Below are 17,760 nucleotides of genomic sequence, written 5' to 3'. Positions count from 1 at the left end.
TCTTTGCTTTTTGCCTCGACCCAAGTCTGTCCCTGTTCACGATTCTGTTTTGCCTTCTCTTTACATTTGCAGCTGTTTCACTCCTGAATTAACAGGTGCTCGTGTCCCCTTTAACAGGTGCTGGTGTTGTAGATTACAGTAAGACTAACACATTCATGCTAAAAGACAAAAAACTACGATTTCATTAGGACTTTAAAGGCACGTGTTCACGATTCTGTTTTGTCTTCTCTATTGCCATTGTTGTGTCTCGACCCTGTACTGTTTGACTCTGACAAAAAAAAAAAAAAACTGCAGATGGATTCTCACTCCACTTACTCTTCGTTACAACTGTAAAGTCTGTTTCAAAAACTTGCATCTGAAAAAGCAAATACTCAATGTTTAACTTTCTGTTAGTTGTCAAAATAAATTCATCAATCAGGACTTCACCTCTGTCAAAGATCTTCTTGAGCTCCTCTTTGCAGAAATCCTCCAGTTTGTCTCTCAGCTGAAGGACAGATTCTCTCATGCCATCAAAAGAGGAGAGAGAACTGAAGGGATTGTCATTTACGTCTGTAGATTCAGGAGGAGCTGAGAGAGACTGGAAACTCTACAGAAAACACAAATCAAAGCTCATCACCTCCACACTTCAGACAATAACCTGCACTACTGTCAGATTTGAGCAGCTCTTGTTGATCTTTAGTAACTCTCCTCAATCCAGCACTTTCACATCATCAGATTCATTCTTCTCATATTCATTATATCATGTTAGAGCTATAAGTTCTAGTGTTTGACACTTACACCATATGTGAACTTTCTAGGAAAACACTTGATGATCAAACATTTGCCAATAACATAAATGTAACAGATCAAGAGCATCAATGGAGTCACATGACAGGGTTGAGTAGATTTGATCAGGAAAAGCAGTTCAAAGGACAATGAGTAGTTTGACCATTATTTATATCTTTTGAACAGTTATTGGCTCTGAAATTCACAAGGACTCTTAGGAAACAATTCCAATGTCAGGTTTTGTGTTTTAAATACACTGAAGCATTGCTAATATACAGCCTCACTTCCTGTTTGAGGACACTGTCAAATTCATTAATGTGTAATGAAAATTATTGTAAAAGGTTACAGCAGGAAAATTATCTGATTTTGATAAACAAAAAATTGTAAAAAGATAAAGAGATAGGGAAATCTAGCTGGGTGAAACTGGTATCATCAAGTTCATGGATTTCACATCGTTAAAAAATATTAGTTAGTTTTGAGCTGTAGTATATTTTTCAGAAAAATATTTCCTAAGAGATTTCCAGAGCTGAAATGCATTTGTAAGTGTGTATCTCTCAAAAGAAGATGATCAGATGAGAGTCTGACTGATGATTATATAATAACCAAACACACAGATCAACATTTCAGACAGCTCATTCTGCTCTCATGAAATGTTTCTCTGTGAGTCTCTTGCTCAAGTCCACTATGATCCTGTTCTTCTAGATCTCTGTTACCTCCAGGAAATGGATGTGATCCTGTGTGTGTGAAAGCTGCTCCAGCTCAGTATCTCTCCTCCTCAGATCATTGATCTCCTGCTCCAGACACTCCAATCGTCCTTCAGCTCGACTCACTGCAGTCTTTTCCTGATCTCTGATCCACTGTGTGGCCTCAGAGCGGCTTCTCTCGATGGGGGGGATGAGCTCAATGACGATCCTCTCACTGTCCTCCACTGTTGTCTGTGCAGAGCGCTGTTAGGACACACATCACAATCACACAGTGGCTTCAGTGAGTCCTGACTGAGACTTCTCAAACTTCTCTTCTTCTCCAGACTCACCTTATGAGACGCCACAGCCTCTCTCAGCTGCTGAAGATCTTTCTCTATCTGCTGGATCCTCTGCTGGAATGACCTCTGTGTCTCCTTCAGCTGGTGCTAGAGGACAAACCAATGTCAGGAGAAACATAACATAAATCATCAAGTAAACAGATATGAATCCAGTATCAGTAAAGTGGTGAGACTGAGGAGTTAAATATCTTGCATGATAAGATTATAGGGTTCATTCATAAATGCCAGAATTATTTCATCAATGACTAGTTTTTTATAGGGATAGTTCACCCAGAAATGTAAATTCTGTCATTGTTTACTCATCCTCATGTCTGTCCAAACTTGTTTTTCTCTTTCATAACACAAAATAAATATTTTGAAGAACGTCTCTGTTTCTAGAGCTCAAATCAAATATGGTGGCACGTCAATAACATCAAACGTCACTTGCTCATGCATGTTCTCATGGCTAAATATGTCACCATATTTGATTTATGACACTTTGCATCCCAATTCAGAGGCTGCACCCTTTGAAGGCAGATTGTGTTAAATGTAAGTATTGAGTTCTACTTAATCAAAAAATCTAATGTTTCTAATGATACAAGTGTAAAAATAAAAGTAAAAATATATAAAGCAGTTCAAATTTTGACATACCTTACTAAGATGCAATTTTATATAGTTTATACTAAGGTGAACATATTTAGATAGGTTGAGAACCCTGTTTCATTTTTAGGCAGTTGAATGTAACTTTTGAAAAGTCCAGTACAAACGTTACTGCCGTTCGTCAACGGCAGCTGTCACAGTTGATAGGCAACAAGAACAGTCCTCCTAAGCTAGACTGCCCTATTTAACAATGCCGGGTCTGACCTTTGCAGCCTTCGAAGTGCTCTGAATTGGGATACAGCCTTAGATTACCCAATTGGAGTATTATTGATTTCATTTATATCACCTTAATGTCCTTTTGAAGATTGGAACTTTTGGGACCTTACTGACTTTAAATACAGGTGCTGGTCATATAATTAGAATATCATCAAAAAGTTGATTTATTTCACTAATTCCATTCACAAAGTGAAACTTGTATATTAGAATTAGAATATTAGAATATTACTTAAGACCAATACAAAAGAAAGGATTTTTACCAGGTGTCTTCAATATTGAACCTTTTCACAATATTCAAATTTTTTGAGATACTGAATTTGGGATTTTCCTTAGTTGTCAGTTATAATCATCAAAATTAAAAGAAACAAACATTTGAAATATATCAGTCTGTGTGTAATGAACGAATATAATATAAAAGTTTCACTTTTTGAATGGAATTAGTGAAATAAATCAACTTTTTGATGATATTCTAATTATATGACCAGCACCTGTATATGGACAGATGAGACATTCCTTAAAATACCTTCTTTTGTGTTCCTCAGGTAAAAAAAAAAAAGGAAAAAAAAGTCATACCAGTTTGTAATAACATGAGTAAATGCTGGTTTAAAGAGGTCCTATTAAGGAGTCTGTCAATTCCTGTCAATCACCAGTACAAGCGTATATAAGCAGCAGTCATTGTGCCATTCCAGCGACAATACGTCCTGCATCCGTCCACTTCCACATTGCTGGTTATGATAAAGTGCATTACATTTCCAACACGCACTCTAAGCATTAGACCAATCACAACAGACTGCGACAGCTGACCAATCAGAGCAGACTGTGATTTTTGAAAGGCAAGAAACTGAAACTAAAACAGTGTTCAGACAGAAAGGGGGGAAAACAGACATTTAATTGATGTAAATGTATTCCATTAGACCCCATAAACAAAATTACCTGTTTCTCTGTCCTCTGTGCTGCAGCTGATACAGTGTCGTGGTTTTTATGTTCATCCATCGTACACAGCACACATATACACTTCTGATCAGTGCGGCAGAAAACCTCAAGGATCTTGTTGTGTTTCAGACAGATCGTCTCCTGCAGTCGTCCAGTGGCATCAGTCAGATTGTGTCTCTTTCCTTTAAGCAAACTCTCATGTTGATCAAGGTGATTCTGACAGTAAGACTCCAGACACGCCAGACAGGACTTGACGGCTTTGAATTTTCTTCCAGTACAGACGTCACACTGCACATCTCCAGCTCCAGCATAACAGTCAGCAGTAATTTTAGTCTTCTTCAGTTTCTCCACCACTTCAGCCAGCATGGTGTTTTTAGCTAAAGCAGGTCTTGGACTGAAGATCTGTCTGCACTGAGGGCAGCTGTAGACTCTCTTCTGATCCTCCTGATCCCAGCAGCCTGTAATACAGCTCTTACAGTAACTGTGTCCACACAAAGTTGTCACTGGATCCTTCAGGAGATCCAGACACAATGGACACAGAAACTGATCCTGAGAAATTCTGGCTTCTGCCATTTTACTGCATGAATACAGAGACACAAACACACAACAGATCAACTACACTTCAGTTTCATTTTCTCTGAACTGAAGAGCTTCCTGTTTCCTGCTTCTGTGTTTGAGTGACATGTGTAAAACAGACGTGCCTGTAAAGCAGGTTCTTCAATCCTTTTTTTTTTTTTTTTTTTTGAATACTGCAGTATTTATTTTTAATGATTTATCTGTGCATATCAATATTTTGTTAAATTTATGTGCACTCATAAACTTTACTCAAAATAACTTCCCCTCCCTTTAGCGGTGACATCTTTTCTCTGATGACGTGTTTACTAGTGTGTGGAAGGGGCAACCTGTCACTCAAATTAGATCCACCAATAGCAAACCACAATCATACATTTGTTCATTTCAGAAGCCGTTTTAGTCACATATACAGGTCCTTCTCAAAAAATTAGCATATTGTGATAAAAGTTCATTATTTTCCATAATGTAATGATAAAAATTAAACTTTCATATATTTTAGATTCATTGCACACCAACTGAAGTATTTCAGGTCTTTTATTGTTTTAATACTGATGATTTTGGCATACAGCTCATGAAAACCAAAAAATTAGCATATTTCATCCGACCAATAAAAGAAAAGTGTTTTTAATACAAAAAAAGTCAACCTTCAAATAATTATGTTCAGTTATGCACTCAATACTTGGTCGGGAATCCTTTTGCAGAAATGACTGCTTCAATGCGGCGTGGCATGGAGGCAATCAGCCTGTGGCACTGCTGAGGTGTTATGGAGGCCCAGGATGCTTCGATAGCGGCCTTAAGCTCATCCAGAGTGTTGGGTCTTGCGTCTCTCAACTTTCTCTTCACAATATCCCACAGATTCTCTATGGGGTTCAGGTCAGGAGAGTTGGCAGGCCAATTGAGCACAGTAATACCATGGTCAGTAAACCATTTACCAGTGGTTTTGGCACTGTGAGCAGGTGCCAGGTCGTGCTGAAAAACGAAATCTTCATCTCCATAAAGCTTTTCAGCAGATGGAAGCATGAAGTGCTCCAAAATCTCCTGATAGCTAGCTGCATTGACCCTGCCCTTGATAAAACACAGTGGACCAACACCAGCAGCTGACATGGCACCCCAGACCATCACTGACTGTGGGTACTTGACACTGGACTTCAGGCATTTTGGCATTTCCTTCTCCCCAGTCTTCCTCCAGACTCTGGCACCTTGATTTCCGAATGACATGCAAAACTGAGCAACAGTCCAGTACTGCTTCTCTGTAGCCCAGGTCAGGCGCTTCTGCCGCTGTTTCTGGTTCAAAAGTGGCTTGACCTGGGGAATGCGGCATCTGTAGCCCATTTCCTGCACACGCCTGTGCACGGTGGCTCTGGATGTTTGTACTCCAGACTCAGTCCACTGCTTCCGCAGGTCCCCCAAGGTCTGGAATCGGTCCTTCTCCACAATCTTCCTCAGGGTCCGGTCACCTCTTCTCGTTGTGCAGCGTTTTTTGCCACACTTTTTCCTTCCCACAGACTTCCCACTGAGGTGCCTTGATACAGCACTCTGGGAACAGCCTATTCGTTCAGAAATTTCTTTCTGTGTCTTACCCTCTCGCTTGAGGGTGTCAATGATGGCCTTCTGGACAGCAGTCAGGTCGGCAGTCTTACCCATGATTGCGGTTTGGAGTAATGAACCAGGCTGGGAGTTTTTAAAAGCCTCAGGAATCTTTTGCAGGTGTTTAGAGTTAATTAGTTGATTCAGATGATTAGGTTAATAGCTCGTTTAGAGAACCTTTTCATGATATGCTAATTTTTTGAGATATGAATTTTGGGTTTTGATGAGCTGTATGCCAAAATCATCAGTATTAAAACAATAAAAGACCTGAAATATTTCAGTTGGTGTGCAATGAATCTAAAATATATGAAAGTTTAATTTTTATCATTACATTATGGAAAATAATTAACTTTTATCACAATATGCTAATTTTTTGAGAAGGACCTGTACACCGATCAGACATAACGTTATGACCACTGGCAGGTGAAGTGAATAACACTGACTATCTCTTCATCACGGCACCTGTTAGTCGGTGGGATATATTAGGCAGCAAGTGAACATTTTGTGTGTGGTCCGATCCAGCAGATGAGCTACTGTAGCTAAAATTGCTCAAGAAGCTAATGCTGGTTCTGATACAAAGGTGTCAGAATACACAGTGCATTGCAGTTTGTTTGTAAGCATCACTTACCTGGGGAACACATGGCACCAGGATGCACTATGGGAAAAAGGTTTCTGGTTTCTGCTGGTAATCTTTGGGTCCTGCCATCCATGTAACATGTGGATGTTACTTTGACACGTACCACCTACCTAAGCATTGTTTCAGACCATGTACACCCTTTCATGGAAACGGTTTTCCCTGTGGCTGTGGCCTCTTTCAGCAGGATAATGCTCCTGCCACAAAGCAAAAATGGTTCAGCGAAGGTTTGAGGAGCACAACGAGTTTGAGGTGTTGACTTGGCCTCCAAATTCCCCAAATCTTAATCCAATCGAGCATCTGTGGGATGTGCTAAACAAACAAGTACTATCCATGTAGGCTCCACCTCGCAACTTACAGGACTTAAAGGATCTACTGCTAACATCTTGGTGCCAGATACCACAGCACACCTTCAGGAGTCTAGTGGTGTCCATGCCTCAATGGGTCAGGGCTGTTTTGGCAGAAAAATTGGGACCAACACAATTTTCGGAAGGTGGTCATAATGTTATGCCTGATCGGTGTACGTCACAATAGTGAAGAAATGATTAACATAACTTGTATTTCATGCTTACATTAATACCTCGTTAATGTTTTTACTTTGAATATCATGAAATATTTAGTCTTTTCAATTATAAATAGGGATTTTATTTGCTATGTCATTTCTAGAGATAGGTGGACATGGTTTCACACATTTCATCTAAGTTAAGTTATTTTCTTCTAAGTTTGGTGATTATCATCTCTGATTCATCAGAAAAAATACAGTGAAAGCAATATACTTGACTCATCTAGTACTTATCTAGAAAGCAATATACTTCACTCATCTTATTTCAAATTCTGCCTGCTACAGACTGTGTGATTTTAGCAAAGCTTACACTGACTTGTACGCTGTGCCCTAATAATCTTCTCCCGGATGACGGTCATGACATCTGCTCATCGTATTTGGGTGTCCAACATTTGAGAGAGGCTCTCACGGACCCATGTCTGCACTGCAGCCTAAATTCAGTGCACTACTAAATTCAGAAAAAACAGAGATTCTAATTTTTGGACCGAAAACTACTTCACGCAATAACCTAGAATACTGTCTAACACTTGATGGCTGCTCTGTTAAGTCTTCGTCGTCAGTTAGGAACCTGGGTGTGCTCTTTGATACCAATCTTTTATTTGAAGGCCATGGTACTAGCATCTGCAAAACCGTATTCTTCCATCTTAAAAATATATCTAAACTACGACATATGCTCTCAATGAAAAATGCAGAACAGTTAGTTCATGCGTTCATGACCTCAAGGCTAGATTACTGTAACGCTTTACTGGGTGGTTGTTCCTCATGCTTGATAAATAAACTACAGCTCGTACAAAATGCAGCAGCTAGAGTTCTTACTAGAACTAGGAAGTACGACCATATTAGCCCAGTTCTGTCATCACTGCATTGGCTTCCTGTTAAACATCGTATAGATTTTAAAATTTTGCTAATTCTCACTAAATGGTTTAGCTCCCCAGTACCTGAGCGAGCTCTTAAATCATTATAATCCTTCACGTTTATTGCGATCTCAGAATTCAGGCCAGCTGATAATACCTAGAATATCAAAATCAAAATCATCTACGCTAATACTAGTCTTTCTGTTTATCCCGAGGTTTACCGTAGTCCGGGCCGTATCCAGCTGAGACCAAGGACCTGCGCCTTGACACGAGCACAACGCAGCCCTGAAGTATCAGCAGAGATCGAGTCGACTAGATCATCCATTATGAAGACATCATCAACACGACAGCCAGTGCCACAGTTCCTCAACAAACCGACCATACCGGCGTGATGAATACGATCCTCAATTGGACACGACCACAACGCAGCCCTGAAGTATCAGCAGAGATCGAGTCAACTAGATCATCCATTGTGAAGGCCTCATCGACACGACAGCCAGTAGCACAGTTCCTCAACAAACCATCCATAACGGCGTGATGAATACGATCCTCAACTGGATGGAACTGAAATAAATACTTTGATTGTTGCGATACTATCAGACTTATGATAGCAACCTGATTCGTAACAAAGCACTGTTCGCCAGAGGAGAACTGGCCCCCTGACTAAGCCTGGTTTCTCCTAAGGTTTTTTTTCTCCATTTTAACACCTATTTGCCACTTGTTTGCCACCTGATGTCACCTGTTGGAGTTTGGGTTCCTTGCCGCTGTCGCCTTTGGCTTGCTTAGTTGGGGACACTTGACATTTGACTTGACATTTGATATTCAACAGTATTCTTGACATTTATTCAACAGTGCTTTGATCTGCCTGCATTGACACTATTCTTGAAGAGCTGCTGTGCAGCCAAAATTATGTACCAGTTATCAATGTAAAGCTGCTTTGACACAATCTGCATTGTAAAAAGTGCTATATAAATAAAGGTGACTTGACTTGACTTGACTCAAGAATGGCTGAACTGCCTACTAGATGCATTCCCCCCTATCCCTCTGTTATGGGAGATGTTACACAGGATGTGCTACTCGTGGCACCATGTTTGACAGCCAGACCATGGCTTCCTTTGTTGCTGACAGGCAATCTGTGGAAACTTCCCCTCAGAAAGGACCTCTGCTCCCAGCTGGAGGCAAGGGTCTGGCATCCAGACCCAACTCATCTGCAGCTTTGGGTCTGGCCATTGGGTTAAAGGCTTCTCTGGAGCATTATGACCCTGCAGTTATCCATACCATCTCTTACGCCAGGGCTTCATACACACAACAGATTTATGCTTCCCGTTGGAAGCTTTTTTTTACATTGTGTGGGAAAGGGGAGGTTTGATCCTGCAACATGTAACATACCGAGCATCTTAAACTTTCTTCAACAATTACTGGAGGAGATCAAGGCAGCTTCCACGTTGAAAGTGTTTGTCTCTGTGATTGCTGCATATCATGCTCCAGTTGGTAGATCTTCTCTTGGATCTCACAGTCTTGTCTGAAGTTTTCTGAAGGGTGCACGACATCTGAACCCTGCTCAGACTCCTAACTTCCCCGTGTGGGATCTGCCACCTGTGCTTACCTTCCTTTGCTCTTCCCAGTTTGAGGCCTTGCTAAGCATTGACATTAAATGGATGTCCTTGAAGACTGCTTTTTTTTGGCTATCGTTTCTGCGAAAAAAGTCAGTGAGTTGCACACTATTAACAGTAAAACCTCCCTGTCACAGACATGGCATATTCCTTCACATTCTATGGTTCTAGCCCCAAAACCTATTAATACAGTAAAAATCTCCAAATTAAAGCCACCAACAGTGGAATTATAGAGTCATACCTAACATATATTGCCCTATTCCAACGCCTCTACCATGTTATCTGTTTGTTAATGACCTTCACGAAAACAACATCCAAATGTACAAACTGCTGCTGGCATCAAACAGACACTTAGTGGACAAAGTTGCGACTGAATTTGGACATCTGCCCTATAGATCAGCATTGACCTACCAATCGTCGAGTTACCCACCACCACCACTGATCCCCACCTTTTCTTCCACAATAACTGTGCACTTATTCAACAGCTCTCAGTGAAAAGGAGAGCACTTTTTATGGTGGTCTGATTGTTACACTCTGTGATGCTAATGTAGTGATGTTTGTGATGTGTCTGAAACATCACCATCATTGTGGGAAGTTTGGTTTGAGTTAACTACAGTCATGTGTTTTAGTGCGGTGTGTCTACAGGGTGCCCACCTATGCATCATGGCAGCACAATAGCCAGGTCGGAGCACCAGCTGTTAATCTACCAACTAAAGGAGCTACTATATGACTATATATGTGTGTGTGTGTGTGTGTGTGTGTGCGCGTGTGTGGTTGTGAGTGTCACATCGTCTAATTATGAGGTGAGTAACTTGTTTTTTTCTCTCGTAAATCGTTGTATGCCTTAAGTTGAGAGTGTAATAAATGTTTATGTTTAGGGTCCTCGTTACAGGCATTGCATCGCTCTTTCTCTCTCTCCAACCGTCGCTCTAGGCCGCGCTCCTGCTTTGGGTCGTCGGCGCTTCTGGTCCAGTGGCTAAGTGGGCCTGACATTTGTTTTTTTTCTCTTGTGGTCATATCATTTTTCGTTTGGGTTAATTTGTTTGTTTGTTTTTTTGTATTGATTTATCTTTTGTATTACTGTCACCAACCCTCAATTTGTGATTTTGACTGTGTGATAACAGTCACTATTAATTGGAGTGATTACCGCTATGCGGTAATCGTGATCTCAGTTATATTGAAATCTTGAGCCGTGATCAGCTCTGAGTTTGTGTGATCTTTGTTGTTGTGATGGTATACATTGTTTGTTTTGTCTTTAATTTGTATTTTTATTTGTAAACTTGATTATTTTGTTCATTTGAGTATTGCGAGTTTTCTTGGTTTTGTTACATTTGTTTAATACATTGATTCTGACTGTTTTGTTTTTGTTTATGTTGGGGTTTGGTTCGTTTGTCTTCTAATCTTCTCTTTTTTGTACTTTGCAGGAGCTGAGTGTTCCTTGGAAGCAGGCTGGTTGAGAAATCACCTCGTTGGTTCTGGGTTGCACAGGCTTCACTTCAATAAGGGTTGTCATTATTGCTGTGTCACTATTTCTGGTCATTATTAAATTCTGTATTTTTTGGGTTTTAAATTTTGTAAACTATTTGAACTTTAATAAAAATATCTGTTTAAACGGAAACTCACACCTCTTACCTCTTCTAAGTGGAACTTATTTGCGTGTTTTTTTTTTTTTGTTGGTAATTTCCCCATTATTTTGGGGTGGCGTAGTCCCTACAAACTACCCACTTACTACACTAAGACACTAGAGAAAGAAACAAAGCGAGTAAGATAAGGCACCATGTTTATTCCCAGCATCTGACTTCATCCACTTTTAAGAGAGGATAGTCTCACGAGTTGCAGACATTAACAGCCTTTCCATTAGTATGCAGAAAAAGAAAAGTTCAGTTCAGAGAGGCAATGAAGAGAGGCCTGGGAGAACTAGAGTCAGATGCACCTGCGCAATATGAGTAGGTAACCAGTAATCACGCTTACTCTTGTGGCTTTGTCATAAATCCCCGGTCCCCCCATTTATGGTAGTCTCCTGATCAGTGTTTTTTTGATAACACTGGTGCTCTGGGGATAATTGAATTTAAGTGTCCTGATGTAGACAGTGTACTAGCCCTTGTGCATTCAAAAAAAAAAAGTTACACTTAGGTTAAAAATGGACAAAAATGTCCATGCCAAAAAACTGTCATAGAAATATGATTTATTAATATTTTTTTCCACTTTCACTGATGTCAATTTTTTAACCAGCATCTGTTCTATCCATAGATACCAAACATTCATTAATTTTAAGAACTTTAACCCTTTAAATGCTGGTTTGTTTACATAATGCCATAGGTGTTTTTTTATGAAAAAAATTAAAAATAGTAGTTAATTTTCATAAACTAAATGCTAAGCAGAATTTTTTTTCTTTGCTTATTAGATTCTTGGGTGGGTCAATGAAGAACAACAACATTAATTTTGAGGCATTTATATTTTTTATGTAGTGTCAAATTTGTAAAAAAAGTTACACTTAGGTTAAAAATGGACAAAAATGTCCATGCCAAAAAACTGTCATAGAAATATGATGTATTAATATTTTTTTCCACTTTCACTGATGTCAATTTTTTAGCCAGCATCTGTTCTATCCATAGATACCAAATATTCATTAATTTTAAGAACTTTAACCCTTTAAATGCTGGTTTGTTTACATAATGCCATAGGTGTTTTTTTATGAAAAAATTAAAAATAGTAGTTAATTTTCATAAACTAAATGCTAAGCAGAATTTTTTTTCTTTTCTTATTAGATTCTTGGGTGGGTCAATGAAGAACAACAACATTAATTTTGAGGCATTTATATTTTTTATGTAGTGTCAGATTTTTTTACAAAAAATAACACTTAGGTCAATAATGGACAAAAATGTCCATGCCAAAAAACTGTCATAGAAATATTATATATTAATATTTTTTCCACTTTCACTGATGTCAATTTTTTAACCAGCATCTGTTCTATCCATAGATACCAAATATTTATTCATTTTCAGAATTTTAACACTTTACAAATCGGTTTCTTTACATCCTCGGCTTCTAATGCACCTGTGTGCTCAGTGTCAGTGGGCAGCACTAGTTTCAGAGCTTCCTCTGCTGAGTAACGTCTCTTCAAACAATGAAATGATCAACCCCTCAAGCACCACATATTTATAGGTTTGGCTGTGAGGATACCTGTGTGAACTCAAACTTTGTATAAAATCTACCAGACTAAAAAATCAGTATTTTCTTGTGGTGAAAACTAAAATAATGTGTTTAGGGGCTTCTGAACGTCTACTTCAAATTCAAGCGTAACTTTACAAAAACAATAACAAGTGAAAAAGTGCAATCAAGGGTTAAGATGCGTGTTTGGTCAAAAAGAAGAACCTTAAAGCCTTCTTTGACCTTTTTCATAGTTTTCACATGACCCTATGACCCTGCCAAGGGTGTGACTCATACATGGAGTGGGATTTTTGATTGCCAGTATGATATAATTTCTTTCAAACTAATTACACAAATTAAATTTTCAGTAAACACCTGCAAACTACACTCTGACATCCTTACCAGTATACCCACACAATTATAGCTGCATTATTTTTCAAATTGACTCTATCATAGACTACAATATGCATAAGCAGAAAACTCAAATAAAGCGAGTATTTCTTTTATATGCCAAATTTGAAAATATGGCACAATCTAGTAAAAAATGGTAAAAATGTAAAATTTGAAGCCTTGCCGATAGAATGAATGCCTATTTGCAAATATTGTATCATTTTATAGTCAAATGGCCCTGGGTTAAAAAATTGCAGTTTTAATGGGTTTCAATGTGGACATTTTTGTCCTTAAGGTCCTAAGTGTGAGTATTTTTTGTACGGAGGGTAAAATTGATTTTTTGAAGGAAATGAGGGTAAAATATTAAAATTCCAATAAAAATAAACACCTGAGCCAAAATTCATGTAGTTGGCATTAACAAAGGCACACTTATAACAAAAAACAAAACTGAAATGGACAAAAATGTCCATAAGGATGCACAAGGGCTAGAGTGCAAGTACTTTTCTGTAAGAGCAGATGGTATGCTTGCTCTCAAAACCAGCCATGAACTTCATTATCAGATGATCGGATAATGGAATCACATGGATGACATGGTGCGACTTCTTGGTCAAATCCAGAAATGACTTCCACCTGGAGCACATTTACTTTGAATTGGGAGTCAGTAAAAATAAATTCCACTGACTGTACAAAAATTTATTAATTATATTTAATAAATTACATTCACAATATATCGTCTAAAAAGTACGAAATAAATATTTCTACAGTTTTAGAACTCATTTCTCTGTTAAGAGAATTATCCACTTGCACAACGGGATGGATCTGGAAATGATAAGGACTACAGATACAGATAAAGATCCAGGACTGTTTTGAACCCATCCATGAAGCAACTCATCCGGCCGGATCTGATTTGAGTGTCCATCCATTTAGTGTGTCATTCGGTCTGGTTACCTTCCAGATACCTCATTCAAAATTGGTAATCTGTCACACATCTGTCTGAAACCAACTACAGAAATATTTCAAATCTAACAGACCAACATTTGCTCTATAAAAAATTGAATATTTGATATGTCTGCCTTTATTAATATTAATATTAAAAAATCTAAATCCATCCTTTTAGTAACAATAAAAATAGTTAATTAAAGACTGTAAATAGAAAGAGGTACTACAGAAAAATGAAATGCAACCATAAATTTTACCAATAACATTGTTTATTTAATGAAAAACATTTTTCTAAATGAAAAAGAAGACATTTCAAAACAGGCTACTGTTGGTCAGGATGCTGACAGTGGGAAGACTCCTTGAGCTTCCCCGATCTGCTGCCAGGCACCGTATTACATGCTTTACAATGTTGTCAGTAGTGGCGGCAATGGACACATGACCCTTTCTCACAGCATCTGTAGTACACAAGAATATTTTCATTAAAATCTCTTTGGAACTAATTTTTTTTTTTTAAAAAGGTTACACATAACCACCGCTTAAAAAAAACAATAAAATAAATTGTACAACTTGACATTTAAACGTACACTATGTAAGTTTTGGCGCTCTAGCAATCAATAAACAAAACTGTGCGTCCTGCAGAAGAACATTGTAGTCGGGGAAACTTGTGCAGTAACAATAACTAAAAGATCTAAATGTCTTTATTAGAAAATATGGAAAATGACATAACAGATGAGCAATTTTATTGTTCTTAAGTATGAATTATAGGAAGTGTAGGAAAAAAGTCATGCCATTTAAATGAAGGGTACATTTAAAAAAAAAAAAAAAACAACAACAAAAAAGCGCAAATCCCAATAGCCTAGAAGGGTTAATTATTTATATTTTTAACTAGGTTACTACTTGAAAATACAAAACATTTAAATAAGTTATTTATTAACACCAGCAATGATTATTATACATAACTAATGCATTAAATACGTTTACATATATGTTTTAATTAAAAAAAAAAAATCAAACATTTTTAAACATTGCTATACAAAGGACACATGAGAAGTGCACAAGCTCTCCAATTTGGCACTGTGGTATTGGTACTGTGGGGCACGGTGAGAGCATTTGATTAAGTTCTCTCCCCCATAATCAACAACAAGGTTTAAAAAATATTTGTCCAATAATTATATAATGAGGGACAGAGCAAAAACATATCAATCTGGTTTAATGGAGTTTGACAGCATCTGTCACATACAGGAGAAAACACTCATACATCTTTGTTAATAATAGACAAGGTGCACTGAATACGCGCATGTCTGGCATATACAGATGATCTATTTACCCTGAGTTCCTCAGATATCTATATAATGGCATCTAAATACTCTTGACAAAGACTATGGATTTGAGAATAAAATTGTGAGATCAGAACTTTTATTGAGCAAATCACAGTGAAAAAATCTATTTAAAGGAATATTATTAGGCAGGAGAGGAAAATCTGGAAATGTAGCCTTGAGAAAAGCTACAAAACTGTAAGTATCTGAAAAGAATGCTGCTTCAGAAGTGAGAAATTGTCTGTAAGTGGTTAAAAAGATGCAAATGCCACCAATATATAAATCTTGAAGGGTATTGATGCCACAACTAGACCAAAATAGAAAAATTATTTTATATGTGTAAGTAATGAGGTTGACCTTCCTTTTATTTTTTTTTATGCTGTTGTGGTGCATGTTTTTGTAAGATGCCAGGTGTTGAAATTTAGCTTTGCTGGAAAACCATCAGTGTCATTGCTGTAAGACAGTGGTTCCCAAACCTGTCCTGGAGGACCCCACCACTGCACATTTTGGATCTCTCTCTCTCATCTAACACACCTGATTCAACTCATCAGCTCATTAGTAGAGACTGCAAGACCTGAAGTAGGTGTGTCAGATAAGGGTGACATACAAAATGTGCAGTGCTGGGGGTCCTTCAGGACAGGTTTGGGAACCACTGCTGTAAGAGATTACAGAATGTGCACATGTATCAGCGTACTGTAAATGCATCTCGCTGGTGAGCGAGAACTGAGCCTGTCAAATTCAGTCATCAAAAGGTATGTTTAAGATCCAAATGCAATTTGTTGTAAATTAAATTGGGTACAATGCATGTCCATTTATGACCATTTTTATAAACAAATTTCTCCAAAAATATTATATTTTATCAATTAAGAGAATAGTATAATCTCACATATAATATAGGTAGTCAACCAAAATGTCTATTACTGTTGCGGCTACCACCAGAGTTTATTTACAACTCAATCACACGTGATGTTTGTTCACAAAATCACCACCAGGAGGTGCAAAAGGACGTGTTGCAGCATTGCTCAGTAAGGATAGAATTGTGACATCCTGTAAATTAAGATAAAATAATGAAATAAATTACTGGAGGTAATAACAACAACAACAACAACAATAATATAGCATTATAACCTTTAATCTCAGCAAATTATTTATCATATAGGCCTGGTTTCACAGACAGGTTAGATTAAGCCAGGATTAGGCCTTAGTTCAATAAGGATATTTAAGTAGCTTTTATAAACGTATCTTAGAAAAAAACATTACTGGTGTTCATCTTGAGATAAAACAATGGCTCTGACGAATCACGCTTCTCTCTCTGGCAATCCGATGGACGAGTCTGGGTTTTGGCAGTTGCCAGGAGAACGGTACTTGCCTGACTGCACTGTGCCAAGTGTAAAGTTTGGATGGAGGGGGATTATGGTGTGGGGTTGTTTTTCACGGGTTGGGCTTGAACCCTTAGTTCCAGTGAAAGGAACTCTTAATGCTTCAGCATACCAAGACATTTTGGACAATTTCATGCTCCCAACTTTGTGGGAACAGTTTGGGGATGGCCCCTTCCTGTTCCAACATGACTGCGCAGCAGTGCACAAAGCAAGGTTCATAAAGACATGGATGAGTGTATGCAATATGCAAGAATGCCTTATGGCATAGGTCTTCGAGACTGCTCCTGGAGACCAACTTTCCTGTAGAGTTTAGCACCAACCTTAATTAAACACACATGAACCAGCTAATCAATGTCTTCAGGGTGACTCAATAACTGCAGGTAGGTATGTTGGAGCAGGGTGAAACTAATCTTATCTTAGCTGGATTGTGGGTCTCCAGGAGCAAGGTTGAAGACCTATGCCTTATGACATACAGTTGTGGCCAGAATTATTAGACCCCTTCATAAATATGATCAAAGATGACTCTAAAAATAAATCTGCATTGTTTATCCTTTTGATCTTTAATTTATAAAATGAGCAAAAATCTAACCTTTCATTGAAGGAAAAGAATTGAAAGTGGGGGGGAAATAACATTTATGAAATAAATGTTTTTTCTCCAAAACACGTTGCCCACAATTATTAGCACCCTTTTATTCAATTCTTTTTGCAACCTCCTTTTGCCAAGATAACAGCTCTGAGTCTTCTTCTATAATGCCTGATGAGTTTGGAGAACACCTGAGAAGAGATCAGAGACCATTCCTTCATGCAGAATCTCTCCAGATCCTTCAGATTCCCAGCTCCATGTTGGTGCTTCTTCTCTTCAGTTCACTCCACTCATTTCTTTAGGGTTCAGGTCAGGGAACTGGGAAGACCATGGCAGAAGCTTCATTTTGTGCTCAGTGACCCATTTTTGTGCTGGTTTTGATGTTTGTTTTGGATCATTGTCCCGACGGATGATCCAACCACGGCCCATTATAAGATTTCTAGCAGAAGTGGTCAGGTTTTGATTTTTTATCTGTTGGTATTTGATAGAATCCATGATACGATATATCTGAACAAGTTGTCCAGGACCTCCAGCACAAAAATAGGCCCACAACATTAAAGATCCAGCAGTATATTTGACCGTGGG

At 38.3% G+C, this 17,760-nt stretch overlaps 1 protein-coding gene across 2 annotated transcripts in view; it reads right to left on the bottom strand.

The window, feature by feature from the left end:
- The window catches only part of LOC125246302 (tripartite motif-containing protein 16-like), a 138,717-nt gene that overhangs the window by 6,163 nt on the left and 114,794 nt on the right, over positions 1 to 17,760 (bottom strand). Inside the window, exons 1-4 of one of the 2 annotated variants that reach the window (XM_048157252.1) lie at positions 3,596 to 4,572; positions 1,799 to 1,894; positions 1,479 to 1,712; positions 427 to 586 (exon numbers count right to left, since the gene is read on the bottom strand). In XM_048157252.1, the coding sequence (XP_048013209.1) occupies positions 427 to 586; positions 1,479 to 1,712; positions 1,799 to 1,894; positions 3,596 to 4,168 (1,063 nt within the window). In that variant the 5' untranslated portion in view covers positions 4,169 to 4,572. Of the gene's footprint in view, positions 1 to 426; positions 587 to 1,478; positions 1,713 to 1,798; positions 1,895 to 3,595; positions 4,573 to 17,760 lie in introns of those variants that run through there. The other variant, XM_048157251.1, reaches the window with a different exon arrangement.

The sequence above is a fragment of the Megalobrama amblycephala genome, linkage group LG14, assembly GCF_018812025.1.
Source record: "Megalobrama amblycephala isolate DHTTF-2021 linkage group LG14, ASM1881202v1, whole genome shotgun sequence".
NCBI lineage: Eukaryota > Metazoa > Chordata > Actinopteri > Cypriniformes > Xenocyprididae > Megalobrama > Megalobrama amblycephala.
This window is presented reverse-complemented; position numbering and strand designations above follow the sequence as displayed.